Source organism: Sciurus vulgaris (assembly GCF_902686455.1).
Source record: "Sciurus vulgaris genome assembly, chromosome: 15".
Taxonomy (NCBI): Eukaryota; Metazoa; Chordata; class Mammalia; order Rodentia; family Sciuridae; genus Sciurus; species Sciurus vulgaris.
Window position 1 is genome coordinate 2,187,889 of NC_136476.1, and position 25,915 is coordinate 2,213,803.

At 41.8% G+C, this 25,915-nt stretch overlaps 1 protein-coding gene and 1 pseudogene across 2 annotated transcripts in view; one reads left to right on the plus strand and one right to left on the minus strand.

The window, feature by feature from the left end:
- Positions 1–25,915, plus strand: part of GOLM1 (golgi membrane protein 1) — a 62,591-nt gene that overhangs the window by 10,825 nt on the left and 25,851 nt on the right. Inside the window, 2 exon segments of the mRNA XM_079113379.1 lie at positions 24,113–24,136; positions 24,138–24,168. Coding sequence (XP_078969505.1) covers positions 24,113–24,136; positions 24,138–24,168 — 55 coding nt within the window.
- Positions 18,036–18,764, minus strand: LOC306644654 (cell division control protein 42 homolog; annotated as a pseudogene). Its single transcript has one exon. The product of its transcript is annotated as a cell division control protein 42 homolog (transcript).

Consider the following 25,915-nt stretch of genomic DNA (forward strand, 5'->3'; position numbering starts at 1 on the left):
GATCTTGGGTACCCTCCTGACTTAAGTGCTGCTCCATAACCACACACCCAGCCGCAGAGGTAACACATTACTAACTATCTGAAACACTTGGAGGAAGGGACTGGGAGATGCTGTCAGGGGAAGTGCAGACCTTCCTGCTATTCTTTGCTTTTGCTCTTCAAAAGGAGTCAGAAATAGCTTCATTTTGGTGTTTGTGGCATTCTGCTAAGCTGGTTCTTTGCAGCTGTATATCCTCTTGGACATTTATACTTTCCTTTTATTTGTTAAATATGTAAATGAGCACTGGAGGAAAGGCAAAGAAAATCATTGGAGTTATATTCCCTTTGTGATGGAAATAGAGTTCCTATATCATTCTTGAAGGGAAGCAGCTGACTGAAGAGCCTACAAAAAGGAAGATTGCAGGGTGGAAGAATGGAAGACATTGTGGTGGCATGTTTACTGTTTCTTATCCAGAAAGAGAAAAGCTTAAAGATAGAGGTAGCGGGCTGCAGGTGTATTTCAGTGGTAGAGTGTGTGCTTAGCATATGTGAGGCCCTGGGTTTGAACTCCAGAAGCAAAAAATAAATAGGCAGTGGAGAAAGTGGAGGGCAGACTTACCCAATCTGACTCCCACCTTGCCCCACGAGGAGACCTGCACCTGCATTGAGGTGATTCAGTGAGCTTCCAGCTTTCTCCCCTCCCACAGTAACCAGTCCCAGGGAACCTCTGGGAACCATTATCTGAGGTGTATGGCATGAAATGTCACACATTTAGAGTGCTTTCCTGTTGTAGACAACTGAAAAGTGGAGCCAGATTCTTGGGCATTGTTTGGATCTGGGATAGGGGCAGCTTCCCTGGGTGCAGTACATATATTTGTGTGATTGGCTTTCTCTGAAAGATCCTGCCTATGGGAGAAGAAAGTGACTGATATCAAGAAGCCCAGTCACTCGTCCTGTTACAGGGCTGGGGCCTTCTGGAAAATGAGACAGTGCAAAGAACCCCTCTTCAAACCCTGATTCTTGAGATCAAGTCAGAGAGTTTTCAGACATGCTGCTTAGAGTAACAGGCATGAGTTTATTGAAGGAAACGGGAAAGAGGACACTCTCAAGGGAGAAGGTAGGTCCTCTCAGAGAAGAGAGGGACAGTGTGTCTCTCCTACACTCCAGTTATTGAAGATCCCAGAGAAGTTTCCAGAGAGTCCTGCCCAGGTCCACTTCTTGACTTTTAACTGACAGCAGGATAACATCAGACTTTCAAGTCCCCATTGCTGTGACAATTCTAGGTTACCTTGGCTCATACTAACAATTCTAACTAGATTCTTAACCATAAATTTCTACAGATTTTATGGCTCAGAGGAATTATTCTTATCTCTCTGAGTTTCAGGATCTGGTCACCAAAGTCTCCCCCTTCAGGGTAACTTGGGTTCCTCTGATCAATATTATTTTGGGCCTGTATTTCTCCTGCAGATAGCGGGTAATTTTGCTGCTGAATGTGATATCCTGTCCACTTAAGGCAGGAAGGGCTGCAGGTCAGTTGCTTCATGGAAAAGAAAGGAGGAAGGGTCAGCACAATGAGCCTATTTTATAGAATTATTCCCTTAACCTCATGTTTCCATCACTTGCATCTGTCTGTCCCCTATCAGTCCTACTTAAGTTCTGGAGTGCTTTCACACACATGTGCACATTGAACTTCTCATGTGGTTTCTCGGGGAAATAGTCACTCTTATCTCCTGAGATGTAGGAGAAGCTGAGCCCAGGAGAGATCTCAGGACACTGCTAGGATTGGAGAGTGGCTGGGTCTGTGCTGCTGGGGGTCTTTCCATTAAACTTGGCTCCATCTCACTGAATTCTTTACAGCCAAAGAGAATTTTTAGATAGTTCCTGTTTCTTCTCCCTGAGCTTGCTTTTTGGTGTACCTAAGAACATGGTGCTTTTCTTCTGGGGGTGGGGGAACCCTGCATATTATGCAGATGAAAGTGGTTCCTCTGTTTGTGTGTGTGTGTGAACAAATCCATGGTTATAGAATAGGCTTTCTGTTTTTATTCCCACTGGTTTTCCATTTCCAGTTCTCTCTATCCGTTCAGTATTTATTCTGTCAGGCTCTGGCTCTTGCCCAGTGATGGACAGGAGAGATTCATTGCCTGTTCATTTCCCATTGGGTACTAGAGAAAGGTGAGTAAATGGGTCATTGGGGGTTAGCATGGACAGAGTCCACCCAGCTGCTTTAAGCAGGAAGACATTTATACAAGGATGGAGGTGCCTTAGGGTTCATGAGAGGGGCCTAGAGGAACAGTCACAGGAGAATGGCTTCTGGGCACCTTTAGCAGGCCAGCCCTGAGGATGGCCTGCTGCCCAGCCCAGAGCAGGGGACTAGCAGGCTGCCTCAGACTGCCTCTAGAACCTCCAGAGTGGGGTCACCCAGTCCTGCCAAGTTATGTGCCTTCTACTCAAACTATTTAGCATTCTTTTCTCCAGGGGCTGCACACATGATTGGAATCAAAATCCCGTATAGGAACGCACAACAGAAGGTGCCTGGAGCAGTCACCATAGCTGATCAATTGCATCCTCCAACAGGCATACACTAGGGGGTGTCTGAGGGCAGTGTGGGTCGGTGTGGGGGGAATCTCCTCTCTACCTTTGCAAGCTAGCTGAACATGTCCCTCCAAGCAGCCCAGCAGCCCAGGGAGGAAGAATGCACAGAGAGCTGAAAGGGATGTGGTGTGGTGGGGGCTGCTGGTGACTGCTGAGCAGCATGTGGCATGAGGGTTTAGAGAGGAACCCTAGGGCTCTTTCTCAAAGTGTCTTTCTTTTAAGACACTAAGAAATTTGAACTTAAATTGAGAGGTGCTTCCCCCCACCACCACCTCCCCCAGTAAGGAAGCTCTTGAAATAGCCAAAATGTGATGTTGCATTGCATCTAGGTGGGAGTAGAATGATTCTACGGAGTGAGATTTGAGAGGCAGCTATGAGGAGGGATCGGCAGGCCTCAGTGACAGATGGGATGGGGACCAGGGAGGGAGAAGGAAAGCAAGGCAGTGAAATCCACTGAAAATATATTGTCCTGAAAAAAAAAAAGGGTTTGTCTCAGAGGACTTTCAGTCTTACTAGATTGTAAATCCTCCAGGTTGCTGATTACATTTAACCTTCAAAGACAGCTTTGTAATTAAACTCAAGTAATTTACCTTCCACATTAAAGGAAAAAAAAAAAGTTTGTAGAAGCAGGAAAACGTGGCATTCACATTGATGACCTTCACTGCAGACCATCCCTCTGGGTGTTCTTCATCCCTTCCCCCTCCGTAGTCTTCATCTCCCAGTCTCAGGGGAAGGGGGCTGGGGTCTGTGGCGGAATGAGCTGGACCTCAGGAGAAAATGCATGGAAGTCTCCTGGATTCAAGACCTAATTTGATCTTTAAATGCACCCTGGCTGAATTCCACATGGAAGTCATTGTCTTGCAGTGTGAAGTTGCCCATGGTGGTTAGTGGCTGACATGGGCATGTGTTCCATGTGCGTTGCTCGTGTTCTGTGCAGGTGGTGTCTTAGTCCATTTTCTGTGGCTTTAACAAGAATGCCTGAGACTGTATAATTTATAAAGAACAGGGGTTTACTTAGCTCACATCTGGAGGTCGGGAAGTGTAAGGATATGGTGCCCCCATTTGGTAAGGGCCTTCTTACTGCATCATAACATGGTGGAGGTTGTTACATGGTGAGACAGAGCAAGCATGTCAGTATGGTCTCTCTTTTTATAAAGCCACTAATGCTGTCATGGGGGCCCCACCCTCTTGACTTCCTCTAGCTTTAACTACCTTCCAAAGGCCCCATCTCCACATATCATTAACCCGTGATTTGTGGATTAATTATTTGAGGTCTGGCTCACTGCCAGCACATGGACTTTCGGGGGACCCATTCAATTCTTAGCAGATGGAAACCAACCCTGCACATGCCCTTGCTCTTGGACTGTCTCTCACTCACAAGAAAGAGCATTTCCATTTTTCATTGCTGTGGAAGATACAAGGGACATCTGGGGTTTTGGTGTTGTGGTTGACTTTTGTCTTGTTCTGTTTTCACACAGAATTGGTTGAGTGAGTTGAAATTGGCTTGTTCACCTTCCATACTTCCTTTTTTGTTTTGTTTTTGAAGTGCTGGGGATTGAACCCAAGGCCTTCTGGGCATGCACGCTCCCCCAGCCCTTTTCTGTACTTCTGAACCCAACATTGCAAGACACGCATTTGATGGAAACACGAAGAACTTTATTTTCTCTTTGGCTTTGACATGTGGAGCTCTGAGGTTATTTTTGTTTTGGAAGAATGAGTGGGGCTATTAGAATTGACCATGGCTCTGGGACCTAAACTCTTGGTTCAGTTTTAGTTTTCACTGTAGTCATCACATGTCTTCGCACATCTGTTTGCAGAAAAGTGTTGTTTCCTGTGGGCAAGAGCAGGGAAGTTATGAGGATTCCCATTCAGGAACAAAAGCACTGAAGCCAGTAGAAGGGGCTCAGCCTCGGGCTTCTCCACTGGTCCTCATCCTCCAAGTGAAGTGCTTTGAGGTTGGAGGTCTGCAGCGCCACGCCCTCAGCCCTGTCAGTAGGCAGTTCCTGACTGGTTGAAGATCAGCTGGGGAACATTCAGATGGCTGGTGCTGTCTGCTGTCAGGGAGTAGTTTTCTTTCTCTGAAGACAGGAATGAAGGTTTTCAAGTATCCCCCTCCTCTGGTCCCATACTGTTGTGCTCCTCTGACTGGGCACCTCTTGAATGTCATACTCTTTTTTTTTTTTTTTTTTAATTGTAAACAAATGGGATACATGTTGCTTCTGTTTGTACATAGAGTAACAGCATACCATTTGCATATTCATACATTTACATAGAGTAGTGATGTTTGATTCATTCTGTTATTTTTTTCCTTCCCCCCACCCCTCCCACCTCTCTTTTCCCTCTATACAGTCCCTCCTTCATTGAATGTCATATTCTTAAGCATCAGGAAGAGGTGAGGGGTGGGTGTAGATGGTGCCAAGAAGGGGACAGAGGAGTGTGTGCTGCTTTGGGACTGGGCCTGCCTGCGTTTCCTGGACACCAGGCACTTGGGAGTCAGTCACGAACATCCCACGTCAGGGAATGGAGGATGAAGCCCTTATTCTGCCTTCTAGTTACCTGCTGGAAAAGTGTCAAGACTCAGGGCAGGTTCCCCATGCCCGTCCTACTTGGGGCCTCCTGGAGTTCTCTTGACCCAACTCGTGTGGGTTAGAGGCACATAGATAGACTGAGACCCTGGTCTCAAAATCCAGGGCAGACGCCTCAGTTGGCTCCCTCCTCCCCTCCGACTCTCTTCTTCCCTCCTTCCTCCTGCCCTCTCTTAAGCTCCTGTAAGGTACACTGTGTTGGGGTTTCTAGGGATGGGTGTGAGCCAGTCTCAGTCCTTGGTCCCCTCCTCATTGACCTATGCCAATCCCTGTAATGGAAACTACACCTCCTCTCATGGACCTTGCTGTACAGACCTGGGCACTGAGTGATCCCAGGGTGGGTCTGGGAGTGTCCTGGACTCTCCCAGAGAGTTTTGGGTGGTGCTTTCCCATTCTGCTTAGCCATGAGGTTGACAGGGCAAGAGGATATTGCTCTCCTCTGTGTAACAACACAGGGAAATTTTGACAGGAGCTATTTTGGGTGTATAGAACAACTGTGCCTGTGTGTACTGGGAGTTTTCCTGGATAGGCGGTGTTTTGTTTTTTGTTTTTAAAGCTTCACGTAGAGTTACACATCATCCCCCACATGACTGTCCACTAAATCTCTGTGGCTTACGCACACGCTCCTGCAGCTGCAGATCCAGACCCACATTGTGTGTCCCTCAGTCTCTTTAGCTCCTTTCTGAGCAGAATCTTACTGCTTGCTGGGATGTCTGTCACTGTCTCTGAAGGTTCATCTCTTGCTTGTCCTCACATGTGTTGACACTCACCTATACTCACACACTATTACATGAACTTGCCCCACCTACTTCTAGTTTATTGTCTTTTCTTGTAAAATGCATATAGAATACAAATTTTCATTTTAACTTTTTAATTTTTTTTCTTTTCTTTTTGCAGTGCTGGGTGTGGAATCCAGGGCCTCCCAGTAGGCAAGCTCTCTACTACTAAACTACACTCTAGCCCCCATTTCAGCTTGTTTTTCTTTTGTTACTGGGGATTGAATCCAGGGGCACTCTACAAGTGAGCCTTATCCCCAGCCCTTTTTATTTTTCATTTTGTTTTGTTTTGTTTTTAATTTTTTTTTTTAGTTGGCAATAGGCCTTTATTTTACTTATTTATATGTGGTGTTGAGAATCGAACCCAGTGCCTCACACATGCTAGGCAAGCGCTCTGCCACTGAGCCACAACCCCAGCTTGTTATTTTTCATTTTGAAACAGGGTCTCAGAGTTGCTGAGGTTAGCCTTAAACTGGCCATCCTCCTGCCTGAGCCTCCAGGTAGTTGGATTACAGGTGTGTGTCACTGTGCCTCACCTCATTTTAAGTATTTCTAAGTGTATAGTTCAGTGGTCGTTCAATGTGTTCACCCTCACCCCTGCCCATCTCCAGAACTTTCTGATCTTCCCAGAATGAAACTCCATACTCTTTAACCAGTAGCTCCCTGTCTCCCCATCCTCCAGCCCTGGCAGCCACCATCCTGCTTCCTGTCTGGTTTTGTCTTTGCAGGGTATACCACATAAGTGGAAGTGTGCAGCATTTGTCCTTCCGGGTTGGGCTTATTTCACTTGGCATAATGTTTTCATCACGCTCACATTCTCACAATGATTCATTTTCACACATGGACATTCTGTGTCTGTCTGCCTCTGTCGCTCATGTGTCCTTATCATTTGCTGTGCCTTAAAATAACCCAAGTTGCAAATTCTAGCACTTTGCAGTATCTTGGGGGATATTCACAGTATTCTTTAAGCCCCAAGAGTATGTTCTTGGTGCTTAAAATGTGGGCCCAGTTTTTCTTTGCCTGAACATCTCCTCTTTGGTTTGCACTGTGAGCCTCTGTCTGCTGCCACCCAGCTTTGTGGGACTATCAGCTGTTTCCTCCACCGCCCTTTCTCTCCATCCCTCACTGTGGGCTTTCTGTCCTGGGCCTTCTTTGGCTATGTCTCCCCAAATGCTGAGCCAGGGGTGTGGACTTCACCCTTGTGCCTCATTCCCTTGCATGCTTGGGCATGCATGGGTCCCATGGGTCATCTCCTAGGGGACAGCTATGCTTTTCACATGGCCTTGCCTCTCTCAGGCACTCGTGGGGCTTTGGGGTAAAACGCCATGTCCTCCACGTCAGGGTTCTCACATCCTGGTGCACTGGGAGCGAAGTTCTCCTAGGTGGCATGTGCTGTATGCAGAATGACAGAATCCAGCTAGAGAGTGTCGCTCTCCTTGGTGTTTTAGAATGGTGAATGTTCAGAGCTGAAGGGTGCCATGGTCGTGCAGGCCAGAGATTTTCAGTCTGCGGAGCACACGGTGGAAAGGCTAGGGGCAGGCAGACCTGCGCTGGGTCCACTGTCATCCTTTTATATGGACAGGGCCTTGGAACATTTTCTTTAAAAAAATAGAACTGCCAAGGGAGAAAAAGGGTGATCCTTCCCTGCCCATCGTATAAGGCCATGGCCAGCATTGCTGTTAACAGAAGACAGTGTGACAAGAGAAAAGCACACCAAGTGTATTGGATCATAGTGTCACATGGCATGGGAGGCTTCGGAAAGGAAGACTCAGTAAAGACCCAGCATGACCTGTTGACTTTTATGCTTAGATTTTTGATGAAGCATGGACGGTGCGTGGAACTGTGATTGGGCAAAGGGTATCTGATCTACCAGGAATAGACAGAGTGGGGACCCAGAAAGGCCTGCCTCTTTGGTCTTCTTAGCTTCTGTCACAGTACTCCTTTCTTCTGGGTATGGGGCAGAACCCTCTGCGGTGAGTCTGAAGTAGGTTGGAGAATTTCTTTATGGCCACCTTTTATCAGAAAGATGAGGAAGGTTAGAGTATTTTAAGTTCTATGGATGACTTTGGGGAAAGTGGGTTCTCATTGTTATGACTTGCCCTAGGGAAGAGGAATTCTAGGTTTTTTTTTTTTTTTTACCTTGGGGAAAATCAGTGAGAGACATGAGGGCAGGAAGAGGTCAGACCAGCTCCTGAGGCCTTCACTTTGGGGTATTATTTGTTTCTTTTCCTACCTTCCTTTTCTTTCTTTCCTTCCTCCCTCCCCCTTATTTCTTTTCTTCTTTAGTTCTTCAAATTGAACCCAGGGACTTGCACATACTGGGCAAGTGCTCTACTACTGGTCTGCAACCCTAGAAAGTTCTCAAACTTACCCCAAATTTCTTTCAGAAAAAAGTTTATTTTTCTTTTTCTCGAAAAGCAGGCTTAAAGTTAAGATCTAAAAACTTTCTTACGTATCAGATTTAATTGTCATCAACATGATGGATGTGTGTGTGTGTCCTTGTGTGCAGAGCAGTGGTGAAAACTTCTAAAATGAAAAGTGGGACAGAATGACCTAGCCAACCCTGCGTGTCCAGCCTCTGCCTTCAGTCGTCACAACTCCCACTGTTGAACCAGAAGTATTTCTGTTCATACAGTAAGTGCTGCTGTTCCAGTCAGTGAGAGACGGCGTGTATGATGCTGGCTCTATAGGATCATAATGGGGCTGAGAATTCCCTGTCAGCTGAGAGACGTGGTAGCACATCTCATTATTCATGTTTGTGGGGCAGCTGGTAAAAGTTGGCCAACTGTACCACCATCATACAAAATTATGCCACATACAGTTACGTTCAGTTTAAATCAGTAACTATACTACTGGTTTATGTATTTACTATGCTTTTTACCATTTTTTAAAAATGTACTGCTTCTATTTATTTTTTTCTTTCTACATTTTGCTTTTTAAAATTTTTGTTCTAATTGATTACACATTACAGTGGAATGCATTTTGACACATTGTACACAAATGGAGCATAACTTCTCATTCCTCTGATTGTACGTGGTGCTGAGTCACACCAGTAGTGTAGTCATGCATGTAGTAGGGTAATAGCATCTGTTTCATTCTACCATTCTTCCCATCCCCACCACGCTACCCCTCCCCTCACTCCCCTCTGCATAATCCAAAGTTCCATCATTCTTCCCTACCCACTCCCCACTATGGATCAGCATCCACTTATCAGAGAAAACATTTGGCCTTTGTTTTTTGGGGATTGACTTATTTCACTTAGCATGATATTCTCTATTTCCATCCATTTACCTGCAAATGCCATAATTTCATTCTTCTTTAAGGCTGAGTAATATTCCATTGTGTATATGTACCACATTTTCTTTATCCATTCATCTGTTGAAGGGCACCTAGGTTGGTTCCATAGTTTAGCTATTGTGAATTGAGTACTGCTTCTACTTATAAAATAAGTTTACTGTAAACACTGTGCCAAGCTATGACAGCAACAGCCCCATACATCTCAGGTTTATAAATGTATCTCAGTTGCATCAAGAGGCTTCGTCAGAGCCGGGTGAGGTGAGGTAGAACATGCCTGTAATCCCAGGAACTCAGAAGATTGAGCCAGGAGAATCAGTATCACAGGTTTTAGATCAGAAGGGCTGGGGGTATAGCTCAGTGGTAGAGTGCTTGCCTAGTATGTGTGAGGGGGCCTTGGGTTTAGTCCCTAGCACCTCCAACAACAACAACAACAAAAAAAAAAAAAAAAGGAAGGAAGGAAGGAGGGAGGGAGGGAGGGAGGAAGGAAGGAAGGAAAAGAAAGAAAAGAAAGAAAAAGAAAGAAAGGGTTCCTATCCAGGGGTTGACCCGGACCACGTAGATGTATGAGTATCCTCTAGAATGCTTGCGCAGTGGTAAATTACTTGAGGCTACATCTTTCAGAATATATCTCCTTCATTAGGTGACACGTGACTGTATCTCCAAAAGGTGGAAGTTTCTCTGTGTCATAGTACCATTAGCACACCAAATACCCAATAATTCCTTAATATAAAATGTTTCATTGGTGGTCACTTTCTGTATTTGTATATACTTAATCACAAAAGTTAATTATGTCAGCTCTAGGGTTATGTGGCCTGGACTGGCGATGTCATTACCATTGTTTTATAGGAACATTCAGTCAGTGATCCGTTTTGGTCCAGGAGGACTGCAGTCTTGAAGTATCTGAGAGTCGGTACTTGTTTTGTTGGTGTGATTGAGTGTCTGTGAGTACAGTCTTAACAGGATGTCATGTAACTCATTTGTACTTCTCTGCTACTGGGCCTCCCTCTCTGGCTTTCCCCTCTGCCTTCTTTTTCCCCAGGAACTGTTGTGACCTTACCAACAGGTGGCTGTTGAGCACTTAAAATGTTCCAGTTGAGTTGCGCTTTTAAATGTAAAATATGCTAGCTTAAAGGTGAATTATGAGAAATGTGAACTTTCATTAAGAATTTTTTTATGTAGGTTACATCTTGAAATGGTAATTTGGGTGTATTAGGACAGATAAACAATATTAATGTCACCTGTTTATTTTTTTAAATTGCAGTAAAATTCACATAATATAGAATTTGCTATTTTTAACAATTTAAAAAGTATATCATGTAATTCAGTTGTTTTTGATATTTTCACAGTGTTGTACTACCATCACCACTATCTTGTTCTAGAACAGTTTCATCATTCCCAAAAGAAACATGTACCCAGTAAGCCAGGCACAGTGGCACTTGACTGTAATCCCAGTGTCTCAGGAGGCTGAGACAGGAGAATCACAAGTTCAAGGCCAGCCTCAGCAACTTAGTGACGTCCTGATGTTACTCTCTAACTGTGCTGGGTTGATTGTCTCCAGTCAGCATAGAATTGTAGAATAGGACAAAAAGATAGTAAGCAAGAAATAGGTTTATTGCAAAGGCAACAGAGATCTGGTGGGGGAATTTGGGCTTGTTCTTTTATGGTCTCTGGAATTTCCTCCTTTCCTTATCTCCTCCCCTGTCCACACTCTCCTCACTATTACTGATGGGTGCCCCCTCTGTCCACATGTCTGTTTTAATTTTTCTATTGGATCCCCGCTTAGGAGCATAAGTACAGAGGTATCTGTTTGATTGGGTTCCCCACTTGTGTCCACGAGTGCTTTCGTCATGCGGGAAGTTGACCTCATCAGAAGACCCCCTCCATGCGCCTTTGTTCTGGCTCTGCCCCAACCTCTTCACTTGCCTTCTTGCCCTAACTGCCTAAGCCCTCGTATATCTCCCTCGCTAAGCAACTTAGTGAGAACCTGTCTCAAAATAAAAAAGGGATGGGGATGTGACTCCGTGGTTAAGTGCCCCTGGGTTCACTCCCCAGTACTGAAAAGAAAAAAAAAAAAAACCCATGTAGCCAGTGAGCAGTCAGTCCCCATTCTTTCTCCCCCAGCTCCTGGCAACCACTAATCTACTTCCTGTCTCTATGGATCTGCCTATTTTGGATACATATCCATAACTATACAGTGAGTGGCATTTTGTGTCTGACTTCTTTGACTTCACATAATGTTTCCAAGGTAATTCTTTTAATGTCTGAATAATATGCCATTGTATATGTTTTTCATTATGTATGTAATATACCTGTATATATTTATTCATTTACTCGTTCATCTGTTTATGGACATTGAGTTGTTTCAACTTTTTGGTGGTAGTAATTTTGCTGTGAGCGTTTATGGACAGGTTTTGTGTGGAGATATGTTTTTATTCCTCTTGGGTAAACCCCTGGGAGTTGGGATTTTTGGGTCTCATGGTAACTCCATGTTTATTTTGGTGGAGTTAACAGACTTTTTCACAGCAGACAGCTTTTCATATTCTCATTATTCATCTATGGGGGTTCCAGTTTATTTCAGTTTTTCACTTTCTTGTCAACACTTGCTTTTTTTTTTTTTTTTTTTTTTTTTTTAACGTACAGCCCATTCGTTTGGTTAAGCGGTATCTTTCACATACTTGTCTGCTGTTTATATGTCTTCTCTGGAGAAATATCTGTTCAAATTGTTTGTCCCAGCCTGTTTCTTTTTACTTAATTGAAATTGAATGTGATCACTAGAGGCTGTTTTTTGTGTGTGTGTGTGTGTGTGTGTGTGTGTGTGTGTGTGTGTGTGGTGCTGGGGATTGCATGCAACTTGTCTTCAGGTACTAGGCAAGCACTCCACAACTGAGCTACACCCTTGACCCAGCTAATAGAAAATTTAAATTTCCATTCATGACTGACGTTTTATTTCTGTGTATAAAACTGCTCTGAGAGATTTTGGTATTGGTAAGTGGTAAAAAGAAGACTCTAATGAATGCTTCAGTCTTCCCTTAATTTTTATGTAATTCATAGGTCATTAAAATTAACTTGCATTTTAAGGTTAGTCTTCCTCAGGCTATAACAGGAATTTCATTACAAAGAAATTATGCAGGCACCCAGTTGCTCTGGGTTGGCAAGGGTTAGCTAGGATGGGGTCTTAATATTAAGATGGACTCCCACCATGAAAGCATGTTGATTATTTGAATGAGCCAAACACAGTAGCAAAACTTTACTCTTGCTTATGTGATGAGCATCATGTTTCCAAGTGCTTTTTGAAAGTTAAATCTTCCCTCTGGTTTGGAGATTGAATCCAAAGATGCTTTATCACTGAGCCATATCCCCAACCCTTTTTTAAATTTTGAGATAGGGTCTCATTAAGTTGCTGTGGATTCAGCTAAATTGCTCAGGTTAGCCTTGAACTTGTGAACCCAGTGCCTCAGCCTCCTGGGTGGCTGGGATTACAGGTGTGTGCCACTGTGCTGGCAGAAGTTAATGTTTTAAAAGTAAGCCATTTACATCTTGTTGAGCTTTCAAAATGTGATAATGTATTGTAGATTTGTTGCTTTGAAATTTTGCTATGAAACATGGGCTTATTTTTCTAGGAATCTAATGCAGGAATCGTTTGGTCACATATATTTGTTTTTCAGACAAGAATGATTGTACTAAATCTGTTTGTGGGTGATTCATCCTAATGTCTTCTGGTTCAGTTTCCAGTCACTTCAAGTGTCACTACCTGCCTCCTTGTCTATGACTGTGTGTCCTCAGGGAACAGTCCACAACGTTCCCAGGTGCAGGTCCCCCAAAGTCACTCTGCACCAAAATGTGAAGAACAGCCTGATCAGAGTAGAGTGTAGTAAGTCATTTAAATAACTCTTGAATGTAAGTGCTTTTTCTTCTATAATATGTAGAACCCAAAAGAAGATAAGGAAGCATTTTCATATTTTCCCAAAATGATTCAACAAGGTTTAATATATGTATAAAATTGTATATAAAAGATCTTGATGCACCTCCACTTTTTCTTAAGTGGAGGCTGTATTTGTTCTTACATAATTAGGTGGGGAAGATAAAAATATATTTTTTGAAAGAGTGAAGTCACATGGCAAGCAGAAATATCTAAAGATATCTTCAAAATGCAGCAGTTCATAAACTCTCAGGTAGTTAGTTGCAAACTCCAGTCATAATACAGGCTTTCTTAGGTAGAGGCTAAGGGGAACAGGTGGAAAAGAAATGAGTACAATTGCCGTAATTTTTGTAGAAATGATTTATTTAGAAGAAACAGATTTGGATATAATCAGCATATAATCATTTAAACGTTCCTTTTTTTTTCTGTTTTGTTTTAGCACTACTATCAGAGGCAAGGTGGTAATTTAAGTGTGTGGAGTCAGTAATATGAAGTTAGTAGTACATTTTTGTACAGTGACTCCTAGATTTGAACTTTGCACCATTGACACTCTAAACCCACTAAACACCAATTCTTCCTTTCTCTTCTGCAGCCCTGGGGAACAACCTATTTATTGTTTTTGTGATTTTTCTTTCTTTTTTAAAAAACAATTTTATTTTACAGACTGCATTTTGATTCATTGTACACAAATGGGGTACAACTTTTCATTTCTGTGGTTGGTACACAATGTAGATTCACACCATTCATTTAACTATACATGTACATAGGGTAATACTGACAGTCCTACTATTTCCTTCCCCACCCCTCCTGCCCCAATTTCCTCTACACAATCCAAAGTTCCTTCATTCTTCTCTCTGCCCCCCAACCCCCTCCCCCTTGTTATGTGTCCTTATCCACTTAATCAGAGAAAACATTTGGCCTTTGGTTTTTTGGGCTTGGCCTAGTTCACTTAGCATGATATTCTGTATCTCCATCCATTACCAGCAGATATCATAATTTATTCTTCTTTACGGCTGAGTAACATTCCAGTGTGTATATATACCACAGTTTTTTATCCATTCAACTATTGAAGGGCATCTAGGTTGGTTCCACAATCTAACTATTGTGAATTGAGCAGCTATGAACATTGATGTGGCTGTACCACTATAGTATGCTGACTTTAGGTCTTTGTTATAAACCGAGGAGTGGGATAGCTGGGTCAAATGGTGGGTCCATTCCAAGTTTTCTGAGGAATCTCCATACTACTTTCCAGAGTGGCTGCACCAATTTGCAACTCCACCAGCAATGTGTGAGTGTGCCTTTTTCCCCATACCCACACCAGCACGTACTATTGCTTGTGTTCTTGATAATAGTCATTCTAATTGGAGTTAGATGAAATCTTAGGGTACACTTAATTTGCATTTCTCTAATTACTAGGGATGATGAGCACTTTTTCATATATTTGTTGATCACCTGTATATCTTCTTCTGTGAAGTGTCTGCCCAGTTCCTTAGTCCCATTTATTGATTGGGTTCTTTGTACTTTGGCTGTAAAGTGTTTAAAGTTCTTTATAAATTTTGGAGATTAGTGCTCTGTCTGAAGTGCATGTGGAAAAGATTTTCTCCCACTCTGTAGGCTCTTTTCACTTTATTGTTTCCTTTGCTGAGAAAAAGCTTTTTAGTTTGATTCTATTCCATTTACTGATTGTTGCTTTTATTTCTTGTGCTCTGGGAGTCTTGTTAAGGAAGTCTCATCCTAAGCCAACGGGATGGAGAATTTGGGCCTACTTTTTCTTCTATTTGGTGAAGGGTCTTGGGCCTCATTCCTAGATCCTTGATCCATTTTGAGTTGAGTTTTGTACAGGGTGAGAGGGGTTTAATTTCATTTTAGTGCATATGGATTTCCAATTTTGCCAGCACCATTTGTTGAAGAGGCTATCTTTTCTCCATTGTAAGTTTTTGACACCTTTGTCTAGAATGAGATAACTGTACTTGTGTGGGTATGTCTCCATGTCTTCCTATCCTGTCCCTTGGGTCTACCTGTCTATTTTGGTGCCAATACCATACCGTTTTTGTACCATTGCTCTATAGTAGAGTTTAAGGTCTGGTATTGTGATACCTCCTGCATCAGTCTTCCTGCCCAGGATTGTTTTTTGCTATTCTGGATCTTTTGTTCTTCCAGATGAAGTTCATGATTGCTTTCTATATTTGTATGAGAAGTGTCATTGGGATTTTAATTGGAATTGTGTTAAATCTGTATAGAGCCTTTGGAAGTGTGGCCATTTTGATAATATTAATTCTGCCTATCCAAGAACATGGGAGATCTTTCCATCTTCTAAGGTCTTCTTCAATTTCTTTCTTTAATGTTCTGTAGATTTCATTGTAGAGATCTTTTGCCTCTTTGGTTGATTGATTCCCAAGTATTTTTTTTTTTTTTTTTGAGACTATTGTGAATGGAATTGTTTTCCTCATTTCCCTTTCAGATGATTCATCGCTTAAGAATAAAAATGCTTTAGAATTATATGTGTTGATTTTATATCTTGCTATTTTGCTGACTTCATTTATTTGGTCTAGAAATTTTCTGGTGGAGTTTTTTTGATCCTCTAAATATACAATCATGTCATCAGCAAATAGTAACAGCTTGAGTTCTTCTTTTCCTGTTTGTATCCCTTTAATTTCTTTGGTCTATCTAATTGCTCTGGCTAGTATTTCAAGGACGATGTTGAATAAAGTGGTGAAAGAGGGCATCCCTGTCTTGTTCCAGGTTTTAAAGGGAATGCTTTCAGTTTTTCTCCATTGAGAATGATATTGGCCATGGACTTAGCATAAATAGCTTTTACAATATTGAGGTATTTTCCTACTATCCCCTGTTTTTTCTAGTGTTTTGAGCAATGAAGGGTGTTGTATTTTGTCAAACACTTTCTCTGCATCTATTGAAGTAATCATATGATTTTTAACTTCAAGTCTATTGATGTGAAGAATTACATATATTGATTTCCAATTGAACCAACCTTGCATCACTGGGATGAACCCCACTTGATTGTGGTGCAGTATCTTCTTAATATGTGTTTGTATGTGATTTGCCAGAATTTTGTTAAGGATTTTTGCATGTATATCCATCAGAGGCATTGGTCTAAAATTTTCTTTCCTTGATGTGTCTTTATCTGGTTGTGGTATCAGAGTGATACTAGCTTCATAGAATTAATTTGGAGGGTTCCTTCCTTTTCTGTTTTACGAACTATTTTGAGGAGTATTGGCGTAAGTTCTTCTTTGAAGGTCTTGTAGAACTCAGCTGAGAATTCATCTGCTCCTGGGCTTTTCTTGGTTGGTAGGCTTTTGATGGCTTCTTCTGTTTCATTGCTTGAAATTGGTCTGTTCAAATTATGTATGTCCTCTTGGTTCAGTTTGGGAGGGTCATATGTCTCTAGAAATTTGTCGATGTCTTTGAGATTTTCTATTTTGTTGGAGTATAGAATTTTCAAAGTAGCTTCTAATTATGTATTTCAGTGGTATCTGTTGTGATAGTTCCTTTTTCATCACGAATTTTAGTAATTTGAGTTATCTCTCTGTTGTGTGGACTAAGGGTTTATCTATTTTTTTTTTTTTTTTTTTTTTTTTTTTTTTTTTTTTTTTGCGGGTACTGGGGATCCATCCCAGGGCCTTGTGCTTGCAAGGCAAGCACTCTACCGACTGAGCTATCTCCCCCGCCCAAGAACCAACTTTTTTTTTTAAAGGGTTTTCGTTTGTTAATACATCTGAAAATGAATGCATATACAAAGAATTGAGCAGGAAAAAGCATTGGTTCAACACTAATGAATCTATAAGATTTAGGATTTGGGTAAGGTGTGAAAGATTACCTAAACAAGAAGCTGGGGTGGGATGGGGTGGGAGAACATTACCAACAAGGGACTGAACCATTTGAAAATCCAGCAGGCCTACATCCCTCCAACCTGAAAGGATGCCAATCATCCTGCAGGCATCTGTCTTCTAGCACCACCCCTCCCCTTCCGCGTTGGCCGTGCCAGGTCTTCAGCTGGGCTCTAGGAACACCACACGCTGAGTGTGCAAATCTATGCTAAGTATATAAGACAATGACTGACAGGGGAAAAAATTGTTTTTTTTTTTTAAGTACAAGCCAAATTCTTTGTGTATTTCATAAAGGTGCAATACTTTTCTTCATTTATCAGTGAAAGAAGTTAGAAAATGAACCCCGCCCCGCCCCCCCCCCCCCAAAAAAAAAAAAAAACAAAAAAACATCAGCAAATGGCAAACAAATTTCCTTGGAAGTCACAGTCACATATAGAGTGCATCCTAGAAAAAAGAGGAGGGGCAAGACAGCTGCCACCCATTTTCATCAAATACTGGATCTACTCAAGGGTGGAGAGAAAAGGCAACTTTCAAAAAGGAGTATATTCTTAAACGAGGTATTTACTATACTCCTTTCTAAGAGCACCAGGTGGGGAACACATTTTCTAAATGAGATCTAGGAAGTGGAATGTGGAATCAATTTTCTCCTCCTCCTCTAAGAGGCTGTCCATCAGTTATGAATTAAAAAAAAATTACTAAAAAACAAACCCACACACACTCCACCCCCCCCAAAAAAAAAGGGGGGGGGACAAAAGTGTCCCAGATTACTCTCCAGGTTGGAACCAGGGAACAGCTTCAACGAATTAGTCTGTTACAAAGTCATCACAAGCATGCCTTGCTTTTAAACAACAACACAACAAAAGTGTTATTGAAACAAACAAAACAAAAACTAGTACTGATCACTTTCTGACAATACACAATTACTCAAAATAACTAGTATGGCGAGGGGCATACCTGTGGGCCCTTGTCTCACACGAGTGCATGTGGGTAGGTGCAGGCAATTTTGTCATTATTGCAGAAACGAATTTTAATTTTTTTAAACTTTAGTTTGATTTAAACATTGCTCTTAGTAGGATGCCGACACCAGCTGTGCAGAAAGGATGTCTGGAGAGGTGGTCATAGCAGCACACACCTGTGGCTCTTCTTCGGTTCCTGGAGGTTCCAGGGCACCAATATTGCTTCATCAAACACATTCTTTAGGCCTTTCCTGTGTGAGTGCAGAACACTCCACATACTTGACAGCCTTCAGGTCACGGGCCAGCTTTTCAGCAGTCTCTGGAGTGATAGGCTTCTGTTTGTTCTTGGCAAGTTTCTCAATAGTAGATGGGTCATCTCTGAGATCAATTTGGGTCCCCACAAGCAAGAAAGGGAGTCTTTGGACAGTGGTGAGTTATCTCAGGCCCCACTTTTCTTTCGCGTTTTCAAATGAGGACGGAGAGACCACTGAAAAACAGACTAGAAATACATCTGTGGATAACTCAGCGGTCGTAATCTGTCATAATCCTCTTGCCCTGCAGTATCAAAAAGTCAAAGAGTATATGGCTCTCCACCAACCATAACTGTGACTGCATAGTTGTCAAAAACAGTTGGTACATATTCGGATGGAAATTCGTTTGTTGTGTAGGATATCAGGAGGCGTGTTTTACCAGCAGCACCATCGCCCACAACAACGCACTTAATTGTCTGCATTGCGGAAATAGTTTGTATCCACTTTAAACTATTTCAAATTTATGTTGACCTCAGCCTCTCCGCCGGGGCGTTGGCAGCGCGCTGCGTGGGGTCTCCCAAGAACCAACTTTTTGATTTGTCAATTTTTTGAATTGTTTCTTTTGTTTCATTTTCATTGATATCACTTCTGATTTTAATTATCCTGTCTTTTACTACTTTTGGTTTTGTTCTATTCTTTTTCTAGGGCTTTGAAATGTAATGTTAGGTTATTTAGTTGTTGACTTTTTACTCTTTTCTTGAATGTGCTCCATGCAATGAATTTTCCTCTTAGTACTGCTTTCCTAGTGTTCCAGAGATTTTGATATGTTGTATCATCATTCTCATTTACCTCTAAGAATTTTTTTTTATCTCCTTCCTGATGTTTTCTGTTATCCATGATTCATTCACTAGCATTTTATTTAGTCTCCAGGTGTTGGAGTAGTTTTGGTTTTTTTATTTTGTCATTGATTTCTAATTTCATTCCATTATGATTGATAGAACACAAGGTAGTATCTCTGTTGCAATTGCTAGGGCTGCTTTGTGGCTAATATATGTTTTGTTTTAGAGTAGGATTCATGTACTGCTGAGAAGAAAGTGCATTCACTTGTTAATTGATGGAATATTCTATATATGTCTGTTAAGTCTAATTATTGATTGTGTTACTGAGTTCTGTGGTTTCTTTGTTCAATTTTTGGAAAATCTGTTCCAATGGTGAGAGAGGTGTGTTAAAGTCACCTAGTATTATTGTGTTGTGGTCTGTTTGGTTCCTGGAATTAAGAAGGATTTGTTTAATATATATGAATGTGCTATTGTTGGGCATAAATATTTAAGATTGTTATTCCTTCTGATTAATGCTTCCCTTACACAATATGAATGTCCTTCTTTATCCCTTCTGACTACGTTGGTTGAATTCTTTTTATCAGATATGAGGATGGAAACCCCCACTTTTATACTGAGTCCATGTGCAATGGTATGTTTTTTCCAATCCTTTTACCTCTAGTCTGTGGTTATCTTTTTCTATGAGATGAGTCTCTTGAAGACAGCATATTGTTGGGTCTTTTTATTAATCCAGCCTGCCAGTCTAGGTCTTTTGATTGATGAGGTTAGGCCATTAACATTCAGAGTTATTATTGAGATATGTCTTGTATTCCTGGTCATTTTGGCTTATTTTTGGTTTTTAACTTGGTTTCTCCTTTAATTTGCTTTTCCTTTAGGGTAGTTCCTCCCTTGACTGACTTAACATAGTTGTTTTTCATTCTTCATGGACTATTTTGCTGAGAATGTTCTGTAGTGCAGGATTTCTATTTGTAAATTCTTTTAACTTTTGTTTATCATGTAAAGATTTTATTTCATCATCAAATCTGAAGGTTAGTTTTGCTAGGTATAAGATTCTTGGTTGGCATCTATGTTCTTTCAGAGCTTGAAATATATTGTCCCAGGGCCTTCTTGCTTTTAGGATGTGAACTGAGAAATCTGATACCCGTATTGGTTTCCCCTTATATGATGCTTTTCTCTCACAAGCTTTTGAAATCCTATCTTTATTTTTGTATGTGAGGTATTTTCATTATAAATATGCCTTGGTGTGGGATTCCGTTGTAATTTTGTGCACTTGGTGTTCTGTAAGCCTGTTGTATTTGATTTTCCATTTTATTCTTCAGGTTTGGGAAATTTTCTGATATTTCATGAACGGGTAGTTCTTTCCTTTGGGTTTGGCTCCCTGTGCTTTCCTCAATTCAGTAATTCTTAATTTGGTCTTTTCATGATATCCCATAATTCTTGGAGGTTTGTTCATGATTCCTTATATCTCTCTGTTTGGCCAACATTTTTTTTCGAGATTAATATTTTGCCTTCATTGTCTGAGATTCTGTCGTCTATGAGATTTATTCTATTGGTGATACTTTCGATTGAGTTTTAATTTGGTTTCATTATTTCTTTCATTTCAAGTAGTTCTGTTTGGTTTCTTTTCAGAATCTTTATTGAAGTGCGTTTGCTTCCTGCCATTTGCCTTTTTAACTGTTTATTGGAGTGATCATTCATTGCCTGCATTTGCTCTCTTTGCTTCACAGATCATTTTAATTATGCAGATCTATAAACTTGTTTTCTGTAAATTCTACTGTCATGCTGTCACTGGATTCTATCAAAATAGTATCTTGGTTTGTTAGGGACACTTTTCTTCACTTTTTTTTTTTTTTTTTTTTTTTAATATTCTCTTCTAGCAGTAAAAATTCAAGGTACTGCAGCTTTCCCCCTGTAGGCTTATTGTGACCCTGCAGGTTTCCAATACCTCTCCTTTGAAGGGGAGATAAATATTAGCAGCACCCAATACAAACAATATGCACCCCTAAAGCAGAGAACCCCTATAAAGACATTAACAGTATTGTAATCAACAGATAGGATGTTGATTATTATCTACAGTATAGCCAATAGACTTGCAGGTGAGCCTCTACACTTCTGGTGGTGGACCAAGAGGATGAGGGCGGGGTTGTAGGATGTAACTGTTTAATGGGATGAAAGAAGTGAGTAAATAGAAGTACCTGGTCAAGGGAAGAGTGAGAGTGGAATCAAAAGAAGTTGGTCTTTCAGCATGAGAAAAGGGAGAAAGAGACTCCAGATAGGAATAGGTAAATAAAAGGAAAATAGGGTGAGAAAAAAAAAAGAAATAAAAAATTAAAAAGTTTTTAAAAAATGTAGGGTTCAGTCCCCACACACTCAACCTCCCAATCCTCAGTATTTCAATGAGAGTGCGTACCTGTCAAGTGTCTCCAGTCTCCCACAGGTATCTACAGGAAGGGAGCTGCCCCTCCCAATGATGGTGGCCACGCCCTCAGGCATAATTCAAAATGTCTGTACCAGAATCCTAAGAAGCTGGGGAGCCACAGTGCAGGTGCCAAGTCCAGATGCAGCAGAGGACAGGCAGGCGCAGTATCTGACGTCCAGATTGCCCCCCAGTATCGTGTTGTGAGGTTCATCTGTGTTGTAGCATGTGTCAGAATATCCTTATTTTAAAGGTAGCATGATATTTCCATTGTGAGTGTGTACCACGTTTTAGTATCCATTCATCATGAATGGCCATTTGGATTGCTTTTGTGTATAACTGTAATGAAGGTGGGAATGTAGGTACCTCTTGGGGGTTCTGCTTTGAATTTTTGTATATATATTATACCTGTAGGTGAGATTGCAGAATCCTAGGGTATCTTGTCTTTTCAATTGAACATTTGCAAGCTTTTTCCAAGAACAGGAGTTTCCAGCTGTGTAAATTGGACTCCCACTGAGGATCTCTCATCCCTTTCTATTTTCTACCCTAGCCCAGGAAGAATAAATAACCCTCTGGAAAACTCTCCCTGATTGTTGGATTTTATTATTGGTTTATTATCAGGACTTCCCTTTTGTTTTCCAGGAAATGTCCTACCTCTTGCGATCTCTAAAGAAGTGCCAGATTCGTTTGGCAGAGTTGCATCTCTGGGTGCATATCCCTATATTCATAAACATCTGGAGAAAACTGTGGTTTCTGATAACCTCATCTTGTCCGGGCTTAAGAAAGCATGAAGGTTGCACAGAAAGTTCCCAGAGCAACAGGGAAAGGGACTGGCAAGTTTGTCCTCTTCCACCAGTAACCAGGATGGGGCACAAATGTGTCTCCATGTTTTGGCACCATGTTGATAAGTGGAGTTTGGCAGACTTGGTTGGTGACGACACAGTAAGAAACGTTCATGTACAATCAAGCACACGTATATAGTATGTGTGTTCACAAAGTGACCCTTGCTGTTTGATGCATTCTGATATTTCATATTCTGTTCCCCTCTGTTTCACATTTTTGCTTGATTTTTAGCATGGAGTGCTATGATATTCAGGGTTCTCCATAGAGACAGAACCAATATATATGAAAAAGGATTTTATTAGGAGAATTGGTTTCATTCCATTGGGTAGTCCGAGAAGTCCCTTGACAGACTGTCTGCAAGTCTGTCCCCAGGAGACCCTGGGATGCTGGTAGTGTAGTTCAGTCCCCAAGTCTGAAAAAACCCCAGAAACAGGGAAATTGGTGGTGTAATTCTCAGTCCAAGGCCAAAGGCCCAAGAACCCAGGGGCTGCTGGAGTAAGTTCTGGAGTCCCAAAACCAGAGAGCCTGGAGTTCCTAATGTCTACACTGTCTCTCAGGAAGAATGTCCACTGCAGGAGAGAGAGAAGTCCTTTTTCTCTCCTAGTTTGTTCTTCCAGCCCCCAGGAAATTGGATGGTGCCCACTCACTTTGAGGACAGATCTTGTCCACTCGTCCACTGACTCACATGCTAGAGTCCCCTGGAAACACCCGTAGAGACACACCCACAAGTCATGTTCTACCACTTCTGTAGGCATTCCTTAATCCAGTCAGTTGATGCTGAAATTAAGCCCCACAGTGCAGTCCGTTAAATTGATGTCCTAGTAATTTGGCAGTAGCTTTGAAGAGCTTGCTCCAGACTCTGGAGCATGCCTGCTGGACTGGAGTTTGCTTTACCTGACGTGAGCCACTTAAGCAAGCTGTGCCTGATTCCCTGTGCCCTAAAATGAGAATCTACACCGCCTCATACAGCTGTTATGAAGAGTAAGTGGGTGCCGGGCACAGTGATGATCCCAGCAGCTCGGGAGGCTGACGCAGGAGGATCACAAGTTCAAGACCAGCCTCAGAAACTTAGTGAAGCCCTGACTCAAAATAAAAATTAAAAAGCACTGGAGTTGTAGCTCAGTGGTAAAGCAACCCTGGGGTTCAATTCCCAGTACAAAAAGAGTAAGTGAGCAGATAAAATGTGCATTTCTTAGAAGAGCAGCTGGCACAAAATGATTCTTCCTGAGTACTGGCCAGTTTTTAAAGTTGTAACTCAACACTCATATTTCTTTTTCTTTCTATTTATTATAATCATGTTGGGTTTCAAGTTACTGCTTCCCTGCTTTGTTGACATTCCCTGCTTGGTGAGCTCAATGTGTGTGAAACTCTCCATCTCCCAGAAGAAGAGTGGCCTCCTAGTGGAGACCACTGCATCCCCTGTTTTTCCTTCTCTTCGCCAGCCTGGTATTCAGACTTCGATTTGTGAACAAGGAATTGACCCTCCCTGGGCTCTCCAGAGGAGCTGTGGTAAGGGTGGGGGAGAAGCCACACCTAGACTAAGAAGTGGTGTTCTGGAGCTGGAATGGAGCTAAGGATCCAAGTACTCTTGCCTCCATTTTCAGGCTGGTGGTCAGAAAGCAATCTCTAAGTAGTGGGTTCCTTTTCAGCTGAAGACATGGGGGTAGTGCAGCCGGAGTTGAAGGCACGACTCCTCTGACAGCTGCTTTTGGCTGGGAAGGACTGCTCCTTTCTTCCTTTTTTTGGCAGGTATGTCTTATGAAGGCTAAGTTGTTAGGTCATGGTTGCTTCATTTTGGTCTTGTCTTCCTTGCAGGCGGTTTTAGTGAATAATATCACCAACAGGTGAGAGGCTCATCAGAGATCTGCAAGGTAAGCTCCACTCCCCATCCTATGCCAGCATGGGCTCCTAAAAACTTGCCTTTCCTCAAGTTCTCAGATGGCTCTCTTAATGAGATCTCATGGTGTATCGTGGTATGAGTATAATGAGCAGTCTTTATATTTTGCAATAATATTTTATTTTAGACATGAAGGGCTCCTTGCTACTGTATTCAACTGCACGGCAGCTGGAGATTGACCTTCTTGTTTTAGAGAGGTGGAAATTGAGGCTCCAGGGGCTCACAGGAGCTTCCTAATCAAGATCAGAACTCCTGCCACTTGTGCGAAGGTCACACCTGGACTCCTGGCTCCTCCAGGAACAGCAAGAAGGGGTGCATACCTCAGGGGACTCTGCCCACTGTTGCTTCAAATGACCCAAAGAAAACTAATCCTTAGCTGCCAATAAGCAGCAATATTTCCTTGCAACAGTGAGAAATATGAAAAAATATTACTGAATATTTACTGATATGTTACAAACTAATGACAGAGAATTCAAACTCTCATTTATAAATAAGTTAAATATTGGGCTGGGGGAATAGCAGTGGTAGAGCACTTGCTTAGCGTGGGTAAGGCCCTGTTTGCATCCCCAGAAAAGAAATGATATAGGTCAAGCATCCCTAATATGAAAAGTGAAAATCAAAAAAATGCCCCCCAAATCTGAAACTTTTTGAGTGCCAATATGATGCTGTAGTGGAAAATTCCACAATTTCAAGCATGGGTCACAAAGTGCAGACAATTATTAAATATGTTCTATAGAATTTCCTTTAGACAATGTATATAAACAGAGTTGTATGTGAAACATAACATGGATTTCATGTTTAGACTTAGGTCTCATCCCCAAGATATTTCACAACATATTTGCAAATATTCCAAAATCTGAACAAAATTCGAAATCTAAAACACTTCTTGTTCTAACCATTTCTGATGAGGAATCCTCAATCTGTATATGTGATTGATATATACATATGGTTTGTTTTATATATATGGTGTGTGTGTATATGTAAGTATATTGATGCATTGTGCATACATATACTTACTCTATACATGGATACGTGTATATGTTACTTATTTTAATTTGGTTACCCTGAATTTAGATTGCCTTTGTGAAGCTTATAAAAGTCATCCAGCCTGCTGGGCACAATGGTGTATGCCTGTAATCCCAATGACTTGGGAGCCTGAGGTAGGAGGATCTCAGTTGGAGACCAGCCTGGACAACTTAGCAAGACCTTGTTTCAAAATAAAAAAGGTGCTAGAAATGTAACTCCATGATAAAGTGTTCCTGGGTTCAATCCCTAGTACCATGAAAAAAGGAAAAAGTGTGCAGCCCAATTTAATTCTCTTTCTTGCTGCTTATTTGGCAGCTAAGGATTAGTTTTTCTTTGGGTCATTTTGAAGCAACAGTGGGGCAGAGTCCTCTGAGGTATGCACCCCTTCTGCTGTTCCTGGAGGAGCCAGGAGGTCCAGTGTGACCTTCGCACAAGTGGCAGGAGTTCTGATCTTGATTAGGAAGCTCCTGTGAGCCCCTGGAGCCTCAATTTCCACCTCTCTAAAACAAGAAGGTCAATCTCCAGCTGCCGTGCAGTTGAATACAGTAGCAAGGAGCCCTTCATGTCTAAAGTTTTGCTAGTTTTCAGTAACTTAAATTTAAAACTGATACTTTGGTGGCGCACACCTATAATCTCAGTGACTCAGGAGGCTAAGGCAGGAAAGTCACAAGTTTGAGGCCAGCCTTGACAACTTG